General features: G+C 41.5%; 2 protein-coding genes across 4 annotated transcripts in view; one reads left to right on the top strand and one right to left on the bottom strand.

Moving 5' to 3' along the window:
* The window catches only part of ANGPT2 (angiopoietin 2), a 64792-nt gene extending 62121 nt beyond the window's left edge, over positions 1-2671 (bottom strand). Inside the window, exon 1 of the mRNA XM_083177353.1 lies at positions 2177-2671. Within this exon, the coding sequence (XP_083033479.1) occupies positions 2177-2470 (294 nt within the window). The 5' untranslated portion in view covers positions 2471-2671. The remainder of the gene's footprint in view (positions 1-2176) is intronic.
* The window catches only part of MCPH1 (microcephalin 1), a 352972-nt gene that overhangs the window by 212912 nt on the left and 115421 nt on the right, over positions 1-24639 (top strand). The window lies entirely within an intron of this gene.

The following is a 24639-nucleotide window of genomic DNA, read 5'->3' as shown; positions in this document are numbered from 1 at the left end:
TGCCATGCACATGGACTGCCTGCGCAGAGTACAGCTAGGCAACTTGCCCCCCCCCAAAACACCGTCGACCTCTTGCATGTCGGCCCAATTATTAATACTCTCAAGGGCTATTAAAAACAATTAATCACGATTTCCCATATGGACTACTGGAGCTTCCTGCAGGATAAGCAATTATTTTGTACTGTATGCAGTACTTTTCAGCAGCAATCATGGCTTGGTGAATTTAGCTGTATCAGCTCTGGAAACAGGGATCACTGCAGTTCGATGTAATGGTATATGGATCATGAATTCAGCATGTTTTTTTACTTGCATCCATGATCTATTCGTAACTTGCCGGGAACATAACGGACAAAAAAACTAAACTAAAAATAATGGCACAAAGTATTGAATCCTATAAATGCCATGACATTTGGCTATATTTCTAGGGCAGTATTACATCCCGGCATTGAAGGCAGTTTGCGTCAAAACAGATCCAACTTTAAAACAATCTGTTTTGTTGGAAACAGACGTGGATTGTCAATTTCAGACATTTTTCGACAATCCGCAGCCGCTTTTGACGATTTGCAGTTTTTCCGACAGTCGATACACTGAATACCGATTGTCGAGTTCCTGTCGGAAAGAAAAAATGGCCCGGTTTCCGACTGTCGGGATGTCCCGACAGTCGGAATCCAGTATTGAATACCCCCCATAGTGCTTAAAAGCGATAAATTCTGTAATATTTTTATTTTAATTCTGAAAAACATGATAAATCAATGGGAAAATGCTATCAAAACTACTTATTTCCGTTCTACCCACTGCAGTTTTTTTAAGCAGCAATATGTCCTAATGATGTAGTAATAATATGCTTGTAACAATATATTTTACAACTATATTTAGAAAGTTGGTATGTAGTCCATGCAACAGCTTGTTGCTTTCCCAGCGTATTAAGATATATGCTAAAGACACCATTTCCTCTGCTATAATGAATATAAATTCTACTTCAGTAAGAAAACATGAATGAAAAACAGTGTCCTGTTCTGATCAAGCACGTAGTGCAGCACTGAGCTGCTGAACTCTCCCATTGCAATCACCATGAGAATATTTCCTCAGTGGACCTTCAGTGAACCCTGCTCCATGCATTCATTAACACGACCCTCATGTGACAATCATGGAGATGATGTATTATCTTGCACTCTTACTGTACACACTGTATTTCTCTGCCTTTGTAATCAGTTTAAAACTCAAATATTAGTGACTTTTTAAAAAGCCACATCGGGTGACTCCAGCAGCAGCCTGTACTGTGAGGATGCTGGATGAATAGCTTTTACCATCTAATAAATCATTGACAGCTAGGTTGCTGAACTCACCTATGGGTGGTCCTGTTGTACCCTGAATGTGGTATTGTGATGTACAGAATGCCTGTTGCTAGAAACCTTGGAAATGATTTGTGTATTGTGTCTTCTAGGCAGAATAAGTGCTGCTTTATTGAGATTTTGTTACCTTATTCAATAAAAGTGACTCAAAATAACAGAAAATACATTTTATAGGGAAATGAAAAGTTTGGTGTCTAATGGCTTGTATTTGTAGAAGTATGAAGGAATATTCCCATAACCAACCGCCGGTTGCTTTCTAAAAAAAAGAAATGTGTTCTGAGAAGAAACCATTCTGCATACAGTATACTCTACCTGCGTCTAACTGTCCTCATTCTAACTATGCTGAACAATCTCAGCCGCTTCTCCATAACTTTTGACAACTTAGTAATCACATGGCCTGGTTTTCAAGATCAGCACATTTAGTCTATTTCGGAACAATGCCAATGACACACACACACACACACACACACAGATGTATCAGCAATATATGTCGTTTCCAGATGTCCCTACTTTCCAAGGGCAGTCGCAGGTTTTGGAAATGACCAATCTGCAATGTTTTTAAATACATTTTTTACTGAAATGTAATGGTCAGCAAGCATTAAAGTTCTAACATGCACAGACAGAACATACTTCAATACAATAACGTCTCTATGTGCCAGAATGCATTGCTTGTGATCATTCACCTACCCAGAGCTAAATAACCCAATTTTGACAACTAGAGCAAGATTCCGACAGGAGCTGATGTGGAACACTGTTACTTCTGTTGTGTTCCTGTAAATAGGAGAAAGATTGTACCCTTCTGACAATCATTGTGGACTGCTTACCTTTAGCAGCCATTGTGTGTTGTTCTCCATGATGTTCTCCAGTAGCTGCAGCCTCTGCACAGATCCATCATACTCTAGTGGGGCATCCCTTTGCACGGAGTTAGACACGTAGGTGCTGGCAGGAGCAGAGCGACAGCTGTCCACCTCCGGCAGCAGAAAGGTATAGCTGCAAGCCCCATGCTGTACCTGATAAGGCTTCTTGCCTGGACTCTCCACAGCTTTCCGAATTGTTGCCAGACCCACATCAAAGCTCCTAAGGACCACCAGCAGCACAGCCACAGCAGAGAGCCACATCTTTCTATACTTTTCTTTTTCCTCGCTTACAAGTGTTCTTCTTCAAATGATTACAAACCTAATAAAACCTGAATTTTAGATGTGCAAACAAACCAGATCTGTCTTCCTAGTATTTCCAATTTACAACGGTGTTGCTTTGGGTGCGAGATTTGAAGCCTGAAATAGTTAGCCTTAAACAGAAAGCAGATGACATGTGCACAGCCTCACTGACCCTCCCCTTGGATGCTATAGGGAGAGCTCTGCAGAACCACGCCTGCAGCATAGGCTTTCCAGGGAGACCAGCAATCTAGTGATACCAGGGAATGTCAGGAGGACAAGTTTAGGGACCATGTGAAGCTCTCACACAACATGACAGTATTGCAGCTGTGACCTTGCAGGTCACTGCTGTCCCCTGTGCTGTGGGTAAGGGAAGCAGCCGTTTCCCTTGTGCTCTAGTCCAGTCAATGACTATACAGAACAATCTAAGATCAGGATGCACTGTACTGACTATCATGAAAGAGCAGCACAGCTCCTGCAGAATTTATATTGTGAATGTAATACTGTAGTTAGTATTTCTTTACACAATAGTGACAAACTACGTGTAGCTCATATCTGGATAAAGTTAAAAGAATGCTGGCACGGCTGAGTGCGCATAGTAAAATATGTATGCTGCGTGATAGGGGAGTGTTGGTATGACACAGTACATTCTTCCTGGCTGCCTCCCAGAGTGTTTTGTGCTGTCTTAGTGTATAATATGCTGAAATCCATCTATTATGACAAGCTGAGCAACCTATGCCCACTGAGGCACTGTACACATGCCTTTTAACCCCTCTGTCTTTGCCCATTGACATTTGTTGTGTTTTAGATGAAACATGGCATTGCCTATGGTACGCCTCTTGGTACACAGGCAGAAGAGCTGTGTGGAGTCCTAGGGGTACAGTGTGTGCAGCAGAACAATGATATATCTATTTTCAGGGTGCAGTAAGTGCGAAGGGGTTATGGTGGCGAGTTATATTTTAGGCTGGGAAGATGAATGAAGGGAATAGTGTTTCTGGTAATGTTGGATCTAAGCGAGAAGCAGGATTTTATGGTGGGCATTGAGATGTGAGAAATTTGGGCTAATGTCTACAGAAGTGCTGACCTATTGCTGGGTGTGTGAACATTTATACTGCATCTATATGGGGCAGTATGGGTGGTGTAATGGTTAGCATTACTGCCTCACAGCGCTGAGGTCATGGGTCATAACTGTGCGGAGTTTGTATATTCTCCCCGTACTGGCGTGAGTTTCCTCCGGGTACTCCGTTTCCTCCCACAATCCAAAAATATACTGGTAGTTTATTTGGCTCCTAACAAAAGTAACCCTAGAATGTATGTGTGTGTGTGTGTGTGTGTGTGTGTGTGTGTGTGTACATGTGGTAGGGAATATAGACTGTAAGCTCCACTGGGGCAGGGACTGATGTGAATGTTCAAATATTCTCTGTAAAGCGCTGCAGACTATGTGTGCGCTATATAAGAAAATGTTAATAAATAAATAATAAATAAAATCTGTACAGCCTGAGCCATGGCTTTGAAAGAACCCATTTAAATCTACTGGAGTGTAGTAAAAGTCTAATGATGCAGTTCTAGGCTTTTCCCTTCCCGCTCCCTCCCATACACATTACCAGATTGCATGGTTCTGCTGTGATCTTCCTGTGTGATATACTGACTGTTCCATAAGCTGTGCGCTTCCTCAGCAGGGGGTAGTACAGAATGTGACATTTGTGTAAACATGGCCACAATGACACTACAAGATAAAAGCAAAATAGCTTTAAAAGTTGTGCTGGCTTTACAGTATAAATGATTGCCAAAAGTGCACTATGCAGTTAGCCTAGTAAGTAACAGTAGTACGCACTTTTTGACTGGTTACAAGTGGTATTCCCTAGAGACTTTTTTTTTTTTTTTTACTTTAGTTTAAAGCTGTATGATTTCCTTTTCTTTAGTTCAATATATATAATGGGGATTACATTATACATTGGTGTTTATGGGAATGCGTTTTGTCACTGCCTTAGGTCTGAATACACTGTATTATTCTATCACACAAATAGAATTGAAATCTAACAGTACAGGCAGTAAAGAATAAGAGGGTAGAACTCATGCTAGCACCCACTAAGATGTAACAGTCAGCTGGGCTTTGGCTGACTTTGTCACATCCCATGTGTCTGTGCCTTCTGCTGCGCCCCTGCCTGAACGGATTATAGTCCCACCTGCCCCACAATCCACTATTCTTAGTAATAAAATGATGGAATGGGAATATGACATAGGGAGAGAGGGTAATAAAGAGAGTATCATTTGGCACACGGGAGCTCATGTTAGTAGGTAAAGCATACCTTCCAACATTCCATCCATTGAACATTGCAATCCTGCGCAGTGATGCTGCAGCGGTGCTAAAAATGTGGCATGATGTTCTCTAGAGGAGGCGTAGCTTCGAGGGACTGATGCTCCCGTGAGCCAGGCTTCCCTTACTCATTACTATGAGGACATGGCCAGTGCTCATTGAGCTGCTGGTCATAGCAAGTGATGGGGCCACACAACTGTCCCCCCTCACGCGACGCTGCTGACCATGGTTGGAACAGTGGTACAGTCACCACATGACATTGGGCATGGGTGCTCTGCCACTGGGCTATATTACTATTAGAGGGTAGGGGGAGGGGGGTTTCCTAATTCCACTAGGAAGGTCAGAACTTAATCATGGACACTTGGTGGTGCAAAGCGCCCTATGCTTATTTGTTAAAATAATATATTCTAAAATATTTTCAAAAAATCTTTTAAAACATTATTTCATAAAAAGACATTTCTATAAATATTTTGGTACTTATATGTATGTTGGGCGCCCACTAAGCTATTTTTCCGCCTCCCCTCGCGGGGCTCGCCGGCTCGATCCGCTCCATGCCGACATGGATAGTGGGGGTATGAGTGTTTTTTGAGGAAACATTTGTCAGTTATGGGACATTCATGGAAAGTTGTGCATATCCATATATCGGGGCATCACGGATGGTGTAATGGTTAGCATTACTGCCTCACATCACTGAGGTCATGAGTTCAATAACCACCATGGCCCTAACTGTGTGGAGTTTGTATATTCTCCCCGTGTTTGCGTGGGTTTACTCCGGGTAGTCCTCCTACAATCCAAAAATATACTGGTAGGTCAATTGGCTTCCAACAAAATTAACCCTACAATGTCTGTGTGTGTGTGTTTACATGTGGTAGGGAATATAGAGTGTAAGCTCCACTGGCGCAGGTACTGATGTGAATGGGCAGCTATACTCTGTAAAGCGCAGCGTAATATGTATGCGCTATATAAGAAACTGTTAATAAATAATAAATATCCTATATAATAAATGTATTTTGCTGCTCCTCATCTCTATGGAAGAATTCAGGTGTTTTGCTAGCTGGTGGCCACTAGATGTCACCCTACAGAGCAATTCAAGTTTTCGAACACAGCCACTGTTGCTGACATTACTGTTCTGTTGTTTCATCATTTTGACAGGCTTGTAACTTGTCTATTATAATAACATTCATATCCTCAAATATGAGAATAAAGTCATAAGTGTGCAATGTAGATAACTATTTAGAGGTGTGAGTAAGCCCTTTTTTACCCTAATGTCGACACAGTCAACACGGACACCAAAATATGCATTGCATCCCCTTGCATGGCTCGCTGAGCTTGCCATGCTTTGGGCAAGGTGCCTCACTACGCTCGGGCACACTACTATATTCTCCCTCCACGCCCTAGTGTATGGTAGGGTATGAAATAATGTGTGTGTGTTGACCTTTTGACCATGTCGACCATAGCCATGTCAACCTTTTTCATGTGTCGACATATGCCCTGTTGACCTTCAGTGGTCGGACTGTCAACCTAGATGTTGTCTACCCAGGGACCGCATACCCAATTTTTAGCCTACGCTTTTTCAAAATAGTGTATGTTCATTTTCATTACAATTTGTCTTTAAAAACCTGCATCCATTTCATTACATTAAATCTCTTTGTTAACACTAGATCTTGAACTGAACTTACAGTACATATGATTACAATGTTGTAACGATATTGGTTGCTCTGACATATCTGGACTGTGTTGGCTTGTACATTATCAAACTCTTAACAGCTTTTAATGACCTATTCACAACCCTGTCATGTAACTACAAGCTAGTGTGTATGTGGTTTCTCTATTTTGGGGCTTCTTATCACAGTAAAATGAGCAGAAGTGAAGTTGCAAAGCTTTATCTATGAGGGGAGACTCCAGACAGGCTCTCTTGGAGGTAATTCTGGGAAAGCCAACAGCTCACTAAATATATATTTATATTAGACATGTTGCCAGAGAGGCGTGGTCCTGTGCAACGTTACTTCTGATGCTACTTAGCATTATGTACCTTTTTTGATGAAAAATGCATCTTAGAAGCAACACTATGCAGCTGTAAGACACCAGGAGACTGTGCTGACTAAATTGATATGTAACACTTGTATAACTGTGTGTGGTGGAGTCTGTATATGAAGCCCACATAACGTGGTATGGAAAAAAGCCACAACCACTGCATCTTCTGCTGAATTCCTTGAGAGGAAATAAATGCGTTACTATGTGTTTTTTTTGTTGTTGTTGAGTAGAATGGTTTCTTCAAGCACCACTGGAAAATCTTAGCCACTAACTTCAACTTTTTGCCAGGTCTTAGTCTTCTGGTAAAGTGATACGGCATAATAATGGTTTTACAGATTAATTTGCCTTTTGCATCTACATATCCAGTGGGTGCATTTGCTTTACGTTGCCTGTGTATTCAATACTGACTGCAGGTGGGATATATGACATATCAGAGCCCTGAACTTATCACAGGAACATTCACAGACCTTGGAACTCTTGGCCGCTGCTATAAGAGGAAGAAAACTGATCATAAACCACCCAATATTGGTTCAATAAGCTGGATACGGTCATTGAGTCACCAGCAAGTAGTAGCAAGTGTCACTTCAAGAAATAGCCATAATTTGGTGATATTTGCATACATAATAAAGATGATATGGAGTTATGTGTATACAATTAATTAGACTGATAATATATGTATACATATAAGAGAGCGCCACGCAATGGAAACTATCTCAATTTTTATCATAAAAATTATTTCATTATCAATTAAAAATCACACTCCGAAACATCATACTATACATAGTATCAACATTTGCTCAATAAATATGAGAATTCCTAATGAATACCTTTCTACTAGAATTCAACAAATCCAACTTTGGAATGTTGTATATTTGCACACACCACCTTTCTTTTAAAGTGAGTTGTGCTTAATAGGGTAATGACACCCCATATATAATGAAAAGTTTGCCAAGTAAAGAGAGGGGGTGCTCCGGTGATATGAAAGATTTTTTTATGATGATGATATACATGATTAAATGAGTATTAAGTGTCCAGTACAGACCAAGTGATTGTCATTTGGTGGAATACTTAAGGAGCAGTGTGCCCTGCGGTTGGTAACAATTGATACTAGCGCCTTAGAGCGTAGTAATAAAACGATCCAGCAGCAGTGTGGTTAAATGACCTTAAGAAGGCTCCTGCTGCAGTCCGGCAGCGGTGATGTGCAGTGGCGTTCAGATGGCTATAACTACGCCCGGCCCTGCCGCCTGTTGACGGAGAGCTGCTGGTGGATTGTGCAGGGAGCTAGTTGTCCTCTGAAGATGGACACCGCAGATGCAGGTGTAGGTACGATTATTAGCTGTGCAGATAGATGAGACCAGCCGCTGGATGTGCGATGTAGATACCTGTCCAAAGGAGTAATTGTTCTGCATGGTTTGCAAAAGGAGTTGGTGATCAATCCAAGGGGTTGAATGCTAGAAGGGGGTCAAAACAATACTCCAACCCTTGACGCATTTTCTCTGTTATGCCCCTTTCCCACTGCAGCTCTTAAACTGTAATTTGCCGTTTTTTTAGCCTTTTTAAATGGGTAGCGCTGCAGTGGGAAAGCTCCAGGTTGCTTTACCCGGTTAAAAATACCGGGTTTTTTTAAACGGGTAAAAAGCAGAGTATTACCCATTTAAAAGCCGTTTTTTTGGCAGTGGGAAAGAGATACCCCTTTTACCCGTTAAAAAAAAAACGGCATGGGGTCCCCCCCACTGCCGTAACCAGCACCAGGCTGAAAGAGCCGGGGCTGGTATTAAAAAATCAGGAAACCCGACAAATAGGGCTTCGCTGATTTTTTAAAACCAGCTCCAGGTCCGGTGCTGGTTCCCAAAATACGGGGGACAAAATGACTAGGGGTCCCCCGTATTTTAAGAACCAGGCCAAACCAGCCAGCAGGGTAATGCCACAGCCGGGGGACACTTATGATATAAGTTCCCGCGGCCAAAGCATTCATCCCTACTGACCAGTCAGCCTGGCCAGGGGCCCTGGGGGAGTGGGGCTGGACTCTAGGACTTACCTGACCAGGCTGAAGCCTGGTGCTGTCCCCGATGCCCCTGGGCGGTGGGCATCGGGCTGATGGAATGGTGAAAAAAAAATAGAATAAAAACTATTGTCTTTTACTGTGGAAGTAAGAGTCCATTACACCGCACACGCAGCCCAGCACTGAGCTCTGGCGAAAATTTGTCTTTCAGTGCGCACACCGCAGACCCCGTTGGCTCCTCCAAGCCACCGCAGGGTCTGCGGCTTTATACAGTACTTATGCCACTGCCCCACCCCATCCCCGGCCAGCACGTGCCACCCTTGCAAAAGGGCACTCACTGTCTTGGTGACTTGTTAATGCTGCTTGATGGGCTTCCTGGGCAGGAGAGGCGGAGACAAGACAGATGGGCACGCACTGATCTCTGAATCTGCTGAACCAGCAGGCGGCTGCATTCACGAAAGCCTGCGTCTCCTGGGAAGTGTGAAGCTCCCTGCCCAGGCATACCAATCAATCGCCGAGCATATCGCTCTGCACACCGGCACGCATGCCACTCAAAGTGCCTTGGCGTGTCACAGGTTAGCCAACAGGGCACTAGGGCGTGGTGGGAGAATAAAATATTCTGCAGAGCGTAATGAGGCACCGTGCCCGAAGCATGGGAAGCGGTGCTACATTTTATGTTGACGGTCTCGACATTTGGGTAAAAAAAAATGACTTTTTCAATGTCGACCTTACCCATGTCGACCTAATGACCCTATTGACCTAACCTCTGTTGACCTTTAGTACAGTCGACCTTACTGCATGTCAACGTAGTGGTGTAGACCTAATGTTTGTCGACCTACTTGCTGGTGACCTAATGATCCATACCCCAATAATCAATTCTGAGCAATAACCACCAGAGAATGTTATGGTAGAGTAAATGCTCTACAGGGACAGCAGAGTAATACAGAGGGTGGCATTGCTGTGTCTGTGATGGATCATGGCACTGATGCTAACCAAGGCTCTGCATGTGCCGTGTTTATATATCCTCTATATTTATGTGGGGTGCTCCCATCTTCCGAAGTTTAATTGATTTCAGATAAAATTAAGCCTGTTTTGTGTGTCATTGCAAGCTTCATTGGGGCAGGGACTGATGTGAATGCTTATAGTACATATAAATATCTAGGATGTCACAATGCTGGTTGAACACCTAAAACTGCAGTAAGTACATCTGCCTGCAGTATCATGAGCCTTTGTGTCCAGGGTGCTTTTCAAACTTTCACAGCAAGCTGGGTATTCAATTAGCCAAAAAACAGACTTTGCTATTCAATTGTAGCCATTTTCGGATGGCTTTTAGTAATTTTCCACCAATATGTTTTTTTATTATAAATTGAAATTGTATTGGCGCTAAATTACTACAAAATAGTAAAACATGCATTCAATTTCCACTTAAAACACGTGGATTGTGAGTAATTCGTCCAAGCCACTTATTTTCTGACACTGCCTTATTTTCCATCAATGGAAAAATTGCCACTTAACCTGAATAGATCGGATCTGATCTATTCAACCTGATATCTTTGAGAGGTGAAAAATTTTCGACTGTCAAAAAATCGGCACATAATTGAATGCCCCCATGCATTAAAACCATTCATAGTGAAAAGGGCTAACTTTCTAGGTATGAACCAAACTCAGAAGTAAATGTATATATTTGTGTTATAAATACTGAGAACATTTTTGTTTTCGTATTAAAATCCATATAGTCAGAGCCGGCCTTAGGCATAGGCAAACTAGGCAATTGCCTAGGGCATTTGGAATCCCTAGGGGCATCAGCAGCTTCTGCTGATTAAAATGATATGCAGCATGCCTATATTCTGTGTTCACAGTGTTAGCGGCTGTGCGAGTGCTGTCTGTGGGTGGGTTGGTTGTGCAATAGTGTTCGGCATACGTGTAAGGGGCATTATGTTTGTCATGTGTAAATGCATTAATAATGTGCGACATGTGTAACAGGCATTATGTGTGTCATGTGTATAAGGGCATTAATAATGTGCAACATATGTGTAAGAGGCATTATTTATGTGTGTCATGTGTATAAGGGCATTAATAATGTGCAACATATGTGTAATGGGCATTATGTGTGTCATGTGTATAAGGGCATTATTAATGTGCAACATATGTGTAAGGAGCATTATTTGTGTCATTATGTGTATGAAGGGCATTAATAAAGGTTGGCATAATGTGTAAGGGGCATTATGGTTATAAGGACATTAAGGGCGGGATGTATTAAAATACATCGCCGCCCTTCGCGGCCCCCCCGCCGCGATGCCGCCGCATATGTACTAACATATGCGGCTGGCATCGCGATGCAGTGACGGAGGCCCCCCCGCGATACCTGGAATGTGGTGTGCGGGGGGTCTCCGTCACCTCCCAGCCGGCTCCTGCATCCCTCACTCCGGGGACAGCTAAGCAAGCTGTCCCTGGCACCTCCTCCTCCTCCCTGCAGCCGGAAGGACGTCCGGCTGCGTCACTAGGGGGAGGAGGGGTCTACCTTCCAGGGTCCAGGAGGACCCTTCAGGAAGGTAAGCGAGAGGGGGGGTCGGCGAGGCGGCGGGTTTGCGTCGGCGGGCGGCGAAAAAAGAAGCCCATAGGCTTCTATAGGGTATCGCCACCCAAAGGTGGCGATACCCTACACTGCGGTATCATTTTTGATACATTGGAAAATACGGTAAAACCGGGGTTTTACCGCATTTTCCATTTGATACATCTCGCCCTAATAATGTGTGTTATGTGTAAGGGGCATTACTGTGTGGTATTATCAGCGGTGCCGAGAGAAAGGGGTAGGGGGTACAAATTACCCAGGCCAAAGTCTGATGGAAGGGCCCAGTGGGGGCCCCGGGCCCCCTCCCCTTAAGTGACAGCAGCAGCTGCAGCTCTTCTCCTCTGCCCAGCGCACACTGCTTTGTGCTGGGTTGCAGTGTGGCCATGGAGGTGCTGAAAATACAATATTTTCTCAGGATTTTTTTCTAAGGGTATAATGTGAATAATGTGAGGCGTAATGTATATAAGGTAAAGTGGTACTACTGTGTGATGTAACGTGAATAAGGGACACCATCGCATGATATAATGTGAATAAAGTGGCACTACTGTGTGGCATAATTTGAATTGGGGATACTATTGGGTGGTCATGCCCCTTCCCAGCAAGAACACACCCCTGTTTGGGCTGCGCACCGAATGTGTGCGCTGTTTCTATTTAAAATATTGCGGGTGGGGGCACCAAAATGATGACTGCTATGATGAGGGTTGATGGTGCTGGGAAAGGGGGGCAGGGTCAAAGGCGGAACTAGTGGCGGTGCAAGGGGGCGCCAGCCAAAATCTTGCCTAGGGCATCATTTAGGCTAGGGCCGGCTCTGCATATAGTGGTATAAAAAGGAATTGTTTTTGGAGAAAAAATACACTAAGCAACATAAGAACAATTAGGATCTATGCCAGGCACTTGTATTTTGATTTTACCTTTTTAAGAAAAAGAAAATATTTCACGGATAAGATATTGTGCCATGACAATACTGCTGTGTATTATGTAACCGATGCATAATGTCCACTAAAGTGGCCACATGAACAGTATAACTACGTTAGTCTTTTTTTGAGTTTTAATAGGTTTTGCTTGCTTTGGAGGGAGAAGGTATAGCACATGACATGACCTAAAAGATCAGTAAAAATATTTGTTAAACCTTTTTTGCAATACAAAAACCACACAGACGACAAGAATCAATTGTGAATGGCAAAAAAAAATGTCTACACCATGAGTTATTTACTGCAAAAACAGTCAAGCTGCATCATTCCTTGTGACAAACTGTGGTGAGGATAAGTAAAACCCTGAAACAAGCATATTATTCATTAAATTTTAATTGAAGAGGGTGGCTACAATTACAGGATTCACATCATTTTAGTCCTGTGCCCACCACAGGGACCTATAATTCCACAGGTTTAATTTCTCCATCCTGCTCACTACACTGGTGGGCAGGGTGCAGGTGATCCTACAGCGCCCCCACCACCAGTCTTATGCTGGTACAGGGAACTACCCAAAAAATTGCAAAACCTTTCACGAGAGTAGGTATGACCCAGGGGCAAATTGAGAACAAGATGGGCACCTTGCAGTAGCGCACGCAGGGGGGGTTTCTGAGTACCCAGAAACCCCCCAGGAGTTCCCTCTTTCCATAGGTACAAGAATTTTAAAAATCGGCCCTTGGGAACCGGAGATATCTGACTTTAAAGCAGTGGTCCCCATCCAAGCCTGTTAATTGCTTTTCCGAGTCATATTTCAGGTTCTCTCTGACATATAGTTTTTCTGAGGGTATATTCCAAAAGCTGGGACTCTGCTCCTTTGATGGACATTAGAAGCTTGTCTCTACTGTTCCCAGAACCAGAGATATCAGCCTTCCAGCAGCTGGTTACTGCTCCAGCTCCACACACCTGGTATGTAGTATTATATACTCGTGGGCAGATTGCACTGCCTCCTGAACTCTCATCCCCTAGTCCTCAATAAAATTTGGTAGGTGGGATTCTCTTGTTTTTAATTCCATTAAAATCTAAGAAATCTATTACTGGAAACTGGAGATATCTGCAGTCAAGCAAGCTGTCCTCCCACCAGAAAATTATGAATAATAAGCCCATTCCACTATACACCCCTCCTCTTCATATTAAACATCCTCTACCACCCTGGAAGTTATGTATCAGGGCCCCTTCATTCAGCCCAATGCCCCCTTCTCCCACCTCATCTCCCACCATCTGTGCAGTAAAGGGGTAATTAGTGGAAATTACTAATCCAGGCCCTACATGCTGAGCTGTTGATATAATACCTCCTACCACCTGTTGGACATCAAAGTTTTCCCCACCCTTACCGCTGGAGGATCGGTAGGGGCCCCAATACATTGTTAGGCCCAGGAGCCTACACTGCTGTTGATGCCCCTGTATGTATATGTATGTATGTTTGTATGTATATATATATATATATATATATATTTATTATTTTTCTTATTATTTATATACATTTGGTCTATCTATAATACTTACCGGCATATACTGGGTCACTTAAGTGTCCATCTCCGTGCTTTGCTCCGCCCCTCTGGAAACCCCCTTCTGAAAATCCTGCGTTTGCCACTGGCACCTTGGATGGGAATAGCGGGCTTGACCTCATAATAAAGGTTGTGGCCTAAAAGTGGCTGTGAGTATGCAAGAGTGAGGAAGGTATTGAGTGAGGAGGACACATGCCTTAGTGCCCCTCCCCACCAAAAAAAAAAAATATGCCACTGGTAATTCTTTGTAAAATGCAATGCATTTGCACATAGGTAGCATTGTGAAGTCAAAAAAGAATATTGAATCAGATTCAGTAAAGCAAACCGGTTGCATGCAATGTAAGGGGAGCAAATACATATATATTGTTTCAGTTAAGGATAAATGTTCTTTGCTGCTGCATGTAGCCCACAGATGTTACACTGCTTTATTTTTACACTGCAATTTAGATCTCAGTGACCACCCCATTCAAATCTAAATCTCTGCACATGTAACATCTGCCTCATCTACAGTGCAGCATGGTTTTGCCCTATTGCTTGCTTCTTGCTTTTCTCCAAATCTGAATCAAGCCCATTGTGCAGCGTTATTGTATGTATGAGGAATTGAGATTTGAGAGCCTATTACTAAAGTAAGACTTAGCCCAACATACAGTATGCGTCATTTTGTCATTGCTGCTAATTTTTTCGACGTTGCTAAAAACTATGGAGCCTCTGTCCTAAAATGATAGTTTTCAGTTTTCTCCTGAGATGACGTTTCACATATATTGCGGTGAATCTTGCTGCATAGGCATCTGTTTGCAAAGAGCTGTCTGATGGTCAATTTCAACAGGTTTATGTTGTTGCGCATGCGTACAGCTTATCAAAATGAAAAAATTCTCAATGCCCTTTTATAAATCTGTCAATACATTAGTTTTCTTTAAAGGCGCTCTGGGTGGAGATATTTATGTTGCAGATCTATATTTTAATCACTGCTCTGATAGTTTAGAAGAGTTTTGTAAGCTAGTTGTTTGGAAGCTATTTTTGGCCTTAAATATTAATTTTAATTTGTTTACTGTAATCCTAAATGCTCCCTCTGCCCCTTTGTATCCTATTTTTCCTTTAAAGGGAGCACAGTACAGTATAATGGTGCCAGCTCTTGTGGCACGGAGCTAGCCAGGAAATCACACTTTGTGAGAAGCGCTATTTCTAGGGCACTTCTAGAATATGATAAAACTAGTGTTTTGAGGTTTCTATTGCGCATTTTAGAGAGAGAAACCAGACTTCATAGATTCCCTTGGGAACAATTGAGGATTATTCAGTGACTGGGAACTCTGCTGCCTTTGTGGCTTGCTGCTTGTGCACCTCTGTCATTTTGTAAGGCATTGACAGCTAGAGAAATAGATAGGCTCCATGTGGATCCTATAATTAAATATTTTGTTTTGTTTTAAAGAGTATATTACAGTACAGTGTGCCTTGTTCTGATGAGCAGTTATTATACTCTCATTTTCTTCTCACTGAATACGAAACTGTATTTTTATGATCAACAATTCACAATCTTCAAATACAGAAATCTGACCACTCAATGCACTTACTCTGTAATGGTGGGTACACACCAGGATGATTTGGACTCAGTTCCCCAATTTTTTACACGTCTTGTGACAGATTGTATGTAAAAAGAGCAGAATCATAACTGTTTTCACTACAATTCCGATCCGATTCACACCCCCGACGGTAGTCTGTCAGATGGGAGATACTACCTACTGCAGTAAAGATCCATTAATCTACATTTGATTGGGTACCGATGTGTTTGTATACTCCAATTCATCATGAGACCATTGTGCGATTTCAAAGGAAATTGTTTCACGATTGTCACACGATCTTGGTCGTTCTGGTCTACATTACAGTGTGTAAATTGTCACATATGTAACTGGAATATATATATTGAAACATTCTGGTTGTAGTGTATGACATTATTTGTCATTTTACCTGCATGATAAACCTTAGCGCAATGTGCGGTAACTCCACGAAAATTGGCAATAAGAGTTTGCAGCCCCTGAGGAAAATGCACGTTTGAGTCTAATATCTAGGGTTACCACCTCATCCCTTTAATTCCGGACACATATTAATTACACAGGTTCTGTGGCTGACTAAAACTAACTGAAATAGAGTCTTGTAGTCAGCCAGCCACAGAACCTGTGTAATTAATTAATGTATGTCCGGAATTAAAGAGATGAGGTGGTAACCCTACTAATACCCCTTTCCCACTGACTTAAAGATGCTGGGCTTTTTTCACATGAATGTGCACCTACCCAGGTTTTTTAAAAGTGGAAAAAGCTACAAGTAAAAAATCCTGGGTAAAGTGACCTAGGATTTTTACCCTGGTCACAAGCAGGGTTTTTAGTGGGTCTTTTCCCCAGAATTTTCGACCTGAGAATTTGGTTCCTCCAGGGCTCTGGCAGCTGATGTCCGCAAACAGGGACCAGAGGAGATGATGGGACAGGCTACAGATTGAGCGCAAGATTCACCTCCATCTATAGGGATGTGACATGAGTGTTAGACACGACACTAGGCATTAAAATAGATGCTATTGACCTAATTAACTTATGTTAAAATATAACTATTTCTAGTGATTTATGTAAAACCAGATAAGTGGTTAATGCTGGACCATTTCCATAGCAACAGTGATCCTGGTACAGGGGCATTACTTGTTTTCTCCATGGATTCAGCCAACATATACCCCTTTTAGATCGCAAACACAGGTCAGACCCGGCATTGGGTTGCCCATTATACAGTGGGCAACCCAGGTTTAAACCTGCTTAATACCCGGGCCATCTTAACATATGGGCTTGATGGGAAATTTGAGGAAGAATTACTTCACAGAAAGAGTAGTAGATAAGTGGAATAGCCTCCCATCAGAGGTGGTAGAGGCAAATACAGTAGTACAATTTAAACATGCTTGGGATAAGCATATTGATATCCTTACAAAAAAAATAAGGATCTAATATGGTTTGAGGTAACATGTTTAAAAAAAGGTGTAGACTAGATGGGCCAAGTGGTTCTTATGTGCCGTCAAAATCTATGTTTCTAGAGGCAGTTCATACCCCCACTATCCATGTCGGCGTGGAGTTGATTGTATAAAGCGTGGATGAGCGGACAGGGACCCGGTAGGAGCGGGCGGCCAGCTGCCGCCGTGAAACTACACAAGTACAGACAATTTTTAGCTATTTCTGCAAGCTAGCAGAACAGGAACCCTCAAATGAAATGGGTGCATCTTCCCTTAGCATGCATTTATATGGGATGGGTTATCTATGCTGCCTGTAAATGCTGAATCAGAAGGAAATCCAGGGTGTCTGTGGGTGGACATGTTTATGTTTATATAAGTAACACTGTTCTACATTACAATATTTAGGTTGTGGCATAACTTGCCTAAACCAGATCACAGCTATTCAAATATTTGCTTCCTATGTTGCTCTTTTCAAACTTTAAGATAATCGCTTATCTTTTCAGTTTTATTCAGACATTTTGCCTTTCCAGGAACATAAAACAGGCTATGATCACACATGGCAATCGCTTCGTCTTTAGGAAAACAAACATGTTCTGCATAACAGTATGCTCGATCCAGTGTTACTATACTCGCAGGGGGAAAAGAGATTTATTTCAAGTTAAAAGCAGTAGATAAGGTTGTTTACAGAGACAGATACACAGTTCTGTTGTGATTAGCAAGCCACCACTTCACACTTGTCAGAACAGATTCTTCACTCTATGTAGGTAGTGTAACCAACTGTAGTAACTTTGTAGTAGAACATACAATACTGCTATATGATGCATAAGAAAATGTCCCTTGGCACAAATGCTTTTTACACTGAAAGCATAAAATGATCATTTTATTGTTTACAAAAAAGTGCAAAAACCTTATTAAAAAGTGTACCAAAAAGAGTTGCTGTTTTTAATTAGTATTTCAGTAATATATATATATATATATGTATGTGTGTGTGTGTGTGTGTGTGTGTGTGTGTGTGTATATATATATATATATATATATATATATATATATACACACACTCCTAAGAACAGTCCGGCACCTTTTAATCTGGTCACCAATAAGGACAGGTACTAATTCTGACGATAAATTAATCCTAAAAATGTACAGCTAAAGACTCCAATATTAATAGCGGTGTCTAATCTAATATACAGGAATTCTATAGAGAGGCGTGATCACCTTCAGACCAATAGGAACCTAACAAAGTCAAGAGGTATGCCATATTCCCTATAAAGGGGAAGACTCCATACAGATGGAGCCGGACTTATTGTTGCTGGCGATCCACCAGCAACACGGCTCTCCATCTGACTGAGACGCACATGCGTCCCCCACGCACGCGCGTCTCAGTATCGGGGCGGCGAGGCGGACGCAATACTGTCCGCCTCCCGCTCGAGGGGGCTGGGGGGGACCCGAGGGCACTGCGGGGGGTGCGGTCGCCCGGTGTGGGCACCGGGCGACCGAGGGCAGCACCGTCTGAAGGGGAGGCGCGCGCACCTCTATATATATATATATATATATATATATATATATATATATATATATATATATATATATATATATATATATATATATATAGACAGTTCTGGTGTAGAAGCAGCACTCCAGCCTTGAAAATAATGTGCTTTAATTTAGTCACAGCAAACAAACAGCAACGTTTCAATACTTGGTGTATTTTCCTCAGGCTGAGGAATACACCAAGTATTGAAACGTTGCTGTTATAATTTGGAGTGCTGCTTCTACACCAGAACTGTCTATTTAGCTGGCTACAGCTGTTAGCAGGCACCCGCCGAGGAACAGATTAAGTGGAGCTGCCGGACCCCATACCTCCTTTCTATATATCTATATATACATATAATGTATATATAATATGTATATATATTATAACAATGAGCTCAAGCAATTGTGCCCATTGTATAGTAAAATACACTCTCTTGTCGCGGTTATTATTTTTTCTATAGTGCCACAAAGGATCCGTAGTTAGAGAGTATATAAGCAAGTATCTTAAAGTTCAAGATAGAATAGGACAAGTACAGGAAATGTAAACATACTGTATCTGCATCAGCAGATGAAATAAGTACTAGGGTGGCATAAAACCATGGCGGTTTAAATAAAAGAAGGTAGGGCACATGAAGCAAGAGAGCTCTGTTTAATAAAGCTTACATACTAAAGGGGAGGGGCAGATAGACAGGGGTGGCACAGATGTGGTAGATAGTGACAGCGGTATAGAGGGTAAGGATGAGTGTTGAGTGGGTTTGGTGAAGATGTGGGTCTTGAGAGCCTGTTTAAAGTTTTGCAGTGAGGTGGGAGAGTCTGAGGGAGAGAGGTAAAGATTTTCAGAGATGGGAAGCAGTACATGACAAATCTTGGAGGCAGGAGTGGGATTAAGTAATCAGTAGGCAGTAGAGGCGGCGTGCATAAGCAGAGAAAAGAGAACGGTGGGGGTGTGAAGAGATAAGATTGAGGTTTAAATGGGCAAGGAGTGAGTTCTGTTGTATTTCCTTAATTAGGCAAACTAACACTTCAGACCATTTTTCTTCATTCTTAATAAGCTCTGAAAAGTGTAGGTTTTCAGAGCTTTTCTCAAATAGCGAACACTGTCTGCCAATGGCATTAGCTACTGTAGGCTACATCTTGAACAGAGTAAACTCTGGCCACAGAAGTACAGTAGCTTCCTGCAGAACTAATAGTAAGTGAGGTATTTTGTCAATGCCTCAAGCTAGCAGTGGAATACCTCACAGTGGGGGTGACACCGCTTCTCCAGGACAGAGGCTTTAGAGCTGTTCTGTAAAGCTAATAAATCTCTCTGGGCAACTGGAACAAAGCAATACAAATTGATTCATTATTTATTGGATAAAAAAACTAAAAATAATGAATCCAAATTATTAAGTTATATGAAGTAAAGTGTTCATTATGTTGTACTTTGTATGCTTTAGCCATGCTATTCTAATACATGTATGCAAAAGGATAGAAAAAAAATATATATATATATATATATATGGTTAGATACCACCCACATACTTTTTCTGGGTGATAGCACTTTCCTGTCACATACTTAGTAAACAGTGTTTTACTTCAGAATTAATAGTAATCACAGCAGTTATGCTATCTTAATTTTGTGTATTTTGTTCAGTATGGCATCTGTTTGACACTGGGGAGCATGTACTCTAAAGCATGTTCAAAAGAGAAGATTTAAACTGTTAGTTCCAATATTTTCACACTCCCCTTTAAGAGATCTTGGAGAAGGGTCCAATAAGAGGCAGGTAGGTTCATTGCAGTACAATGTGCACATGACTCATGGCATCAAGAACCAGTGTCAAATCACACTGTCAAGCCTTCTCACACACTTTAAGGCAGAAGAGGGTAAGACATGAGGGTGGCCAGCATTCTTAGCATTGAGGAGAACTGCCCAAAATTCATGAAACGTTACCGAACAGCAGGCAAGTATGATCTAAACAGAAGCATGATCATCTTTAAGTCTAGTATATGCCTTCAGATTTTGAAAACACAAGGGGGGGGGGGGGTAATTTGGTTGAGTGCGAGTTTTAGCAAAGTGAAAATGAAGTTCAGCAATGAAATTTCAATGCTACAGGGTATATAATAGAATAAATAAAAAGATCTCAGTTGCACATGGGAAGCTGTTAAAAGGTTTACAAAAACTTGACTACAAAAGGTCGACATGCAATGTGTCTACATTGACATAGGGTCTACATGGTCAAACAAGTCAACACGTGAAAAGGTTGACATGAATTTTTCACAATACTTCAACATTTTGGGATTTTTTTTTTATACTTTTCCATCCACGTGAACTAAAATTGGGAAAGGTAAAATGTGGCAAGAGAAGTGCCAGCAGCACAAAACAAGTTTAACTGTTAAACTAATTGGCGGTCCACGTTGACAGTTGTTGACATTTACACCCAAAAACTGTGAAAAACTCTTGTCGACCTTTTCTGTGTCGGCCTTTCCATATCGACCTATTGGCTAGCTAACTAGATACTGTAGAAAAGGCATGCCCAAACTATGGCCTTCCAGCTGTTGTGAAACTACAAGTCCCATCATGCCTTGCAACAGTTTTGCTATTAGGGAATGCTAAAACTGACAAGTCATGCTGGGATGTGTAGTTTCACAACAGCTGAAGGGCCACAGTTTGGGCATGCCTGCTGTAGACCTTTCAATCTACACCTGTTGCATATATTTGTATATTTATGGTTAACCCTTAATGACCAATTGCATGAAACTGGTGTATCCCAGTGATGATATTAGTGAAATAGACAGATGTGGCTTTAAGAAACCCTTCAAAAATATACTTTGGTCATTCTCTCTGTTGCCTTTGACACTGTTGACCACTCTCCTCTCATACAAACACTACAATCCCTAGGTCTTCAGAACACAGCCCTTTCTTGGTTCTATTCCTACTTATCTAATCACTCTTTTAGTGTTTGCTTCTCTGATTCTACCTCCTCCTCACTACATCTGTCAGTTGGAGTACTACAAGGCTTTCTTAGGTCATCTGCCATTCTCAATCTATACCTCCTCTACCTGAACTCTTTTGGATTTCAGTATCATCTGTATGCTGATGATACTCAAATCTATCTATCCTCTCCAGAATTGTCACCATCAGTATTAGTCCATGTCTCTTAATGCCTTCCTGCCATTTTATCTTGGATGTCATCTCGCCACCCCAAACTTACAAATGGTGACAGAATATCTGACCTAAATGTGGGTGAAAATCTGGGATCCATTGACCATAAAGCAGAATGGTTCAAAATAAAGACAGAGACTGACTCATCCCACACAAAAACAAAGGTGTTAGATTTTAGGAAGGCTGATTTTGTAGAGATGGGAAATTCTGTAAGGGATTCTTCGGCAGAGTGGAGGAACTTGGAAGGAGTGCAGGATAAGTGGGGAAAATTAAAAAGTGCAATTCTAAAAGCAACAGAACTTTGTGTCAAAAGAGTTTGGAAAAACACAAGGAAAAGGAAGCCATTGTGGTTTGCAAAAGAAGTATCAAGTATTGTAAAAGCAAAAAAGTTGGCCTTTAAGAAATTTAAGCAAACGCAGAAGAATGAGGACAAAGAGGTGTATCTTGTTATACAGAAGGAGGCTACGAAGGTAATCAGATGTGCAAAAGCATAGGCTGAAGAGAAAATGGCCCAGTCAGTGGGTAAAAGAGGGGGGGGGGGGGGACTTTTTTTAGGTATAGAAATGAAAGGAGAAAAACAAAAAGTGGAATAATAAGACTAAAGACAGAGAGTGGAAAGTTTTATTGAGGGGGGGCAATGTAATAGCAGATAATATTAATAAATATTTATGCTCAGTTTTCACTGCTGAAAGAGAGAGGAAGGGGCCACAGTTAAGTTGCAAGTATAGTCAGAAAACTGAGGGAGAAACAAGTTATAGAGGAGAAAGTCCTGACAGAACTCTCAAAACTGAAAGTGGATAAATCAATGGGGCCAGATGGGATACATCCAAGGATACTAAAAGAGCTTAAAGGGGAGCTGGTAAAACCAATAACAGAATTATTCAACCAGTCACTAGCTACTAGAGTAACCCCAGTGGACTGGAAAACAGCGAATGTAGTCAAACTGCACAAAAGTGTAAGCAAGGAAAAGGTAAACAACTATCGACCAGTGAGCCTTACATCAGTAGTAGGTTAATAGATGGAAACACCCTTAAAACAAAGAGTTGTAGAATATCTCAAAACCAGCAATTTACAGGATCCGAAACAGCATGGGTTTACTGAGGGAAGATCATGTCAAACAAATCTTATTGACTTTTTTGACTGGGTGACTAAAGTATTAGATCAAGGTGGGGCTGGAGATGTAGCTTATCTAGACTTTAGTAAGGCTTTTGACACTGTCCCATATCACAGACTGTTAAATAAACTTGAAAGCTTGGGATTGGATTCTAAGATAGTTGAATGGATAAGAGCATGGTTGCAGGACAGAAAACAGAGAGTTGTAGTAAACTGAGTACAGTAAAAGGAGGGAAAGGTTACACGTGGAGTACCCCAGGGATCTGTACTTGGACCGGTGCTTTTTAATATCTTTATTGGTGATATTGCAAATGGAATTGAGGGTAAAATGTGCCTTTTTGCAGATGACACAAAGGTATGCAACAGAGTAGACACACCAGAAGGGGTAAAACAAATGATTGATGATCTAAGTAGAATGGTCAAGAGCATGGCAACTACAGTTTAATGCCAAAAAATGCAAAATCATGCACTTGCGTTGCAAAAATCCAAAGACTAAATATAGTATAAATGGCACTATAATGGAAACTACTGAGGAAGAGAGGGATCTAGGTGTCACTATTTCAGGGGACTTAAAGGCAGGTAGGCAATGTAACAAAGCAATGAAGAACGCAAGTCAGATGCTTGGTTGCATAGGGAGAGGTATCAGCAGTAGAAAGAAAGAAGTAATAATTCCACTGTATAGGTCATTGGTACGAACTCATCTAGAGTATTCTGTTCTGGAGGCCATGGGGGAAATTTACTAAAGGAAATTTGTAAAAAATAGGTGTATTTGTATCCAGAAATACACTTATTTTTGACATTTACTATCCCGAAAATACGGCAATTCGTAGTCGTATTGATGTGCTGTCAATACAAACACGAATTGCCGTATTTTCGGGATAGTAAATGTCAAAAATAAGTGTATTTCTGGATACAAATACACCTATTTTTTACAAATTTCCTTTAGTAAATTTCCCCCCATATCTCCAGAAGGATATAAATACATTAGAGACTGTACAAAGAAGGGCAACTAAAATGGTGCATGGCCTACATCACAAAACGTACCAGGAAAGACTAAAATATCTTAATATGTATACTTTAGAGCAGAGAAGGAAAAGGGGGGACAGGATACAAACTTTAAAATATATCAAGGGTTTGAACAAGGTACAGGTGGAAGACATTCTTCACATGAAGAGGAGCCGCAGAACAAGAGGACATGCACTGAAAATAGAGGGAGGAAGATTCAGGGGAAATTTGAGGAAGAATTACTTCCCAAAAAGAGTAGTAGATAAGTGGAATAGTCTCCCATCAGAGGTGGTAGAGGCAAATACAGTAGTACAATTTAAACATGCTTGGGATAGGCATATTGATATCCTCACAAAAAATAAGGATCAAATATGGTTTGAGGTAACATGTTTAAAAAAGGGGCAGACTAGATGGGCCAAGTGGTTCTTATCTGCCGTCAAATTCTATGTTTCTATGTAACATTTCCAAAACAGAATTAGTTATATTCCCACCAGCCAAGAGTAGTTACCAACCTGAAATCTTTATCACTTTTGAGAAGACAACAATTATTCCTACTCCACAAGCTCGCTGCCTAGGGGTCATCCTCAACTCTGAACTGTCCTTTGTTCCTCACATTCAATCTGTCTCTAAATCATGTTACATGCATCTAAAAAACATATCCAAAATCTCGAATCCATGCACTCATTATATCACGCATTGATTATTGCAATATCCTCCTTACCGGTCTTCCTAAGAAAAGACTCTCACCACTACAATCCATTTTGAATGCAGCTGCGAGACTGATCTTTCTGGCTAGTCGTTCAACATCTGCTGATCCACTCTGTCAGTCCCTCCATTGGTTGCCTGTATACTGTATATTACCGCATTCAATATAAAATACTTCTACTTACATACAAAGTCTTTTCTCTGACTACACAGACTTATATCTCTTTGCTTATCTCAAAATATATCCGACCTCTCCG

The sequence above is a fragment of the Crinia signifera genome, chromosome 3, assembly GCF_055691185.1.
Source record: "Crinia signifera chromosome 3, ASM5569118v1, whole genome shotgun sequence".
NCBI lineage: Eukaryota > Metazoa > Chordata > Amphibia > Anura > Myobatrachidae > Crinia > Crinia signifera.
The sequence above is the reverse complement of the archived record's forward strand: the minus strand, read 5'-3'. Positions and strand labels throughout refer to the sequence as shown.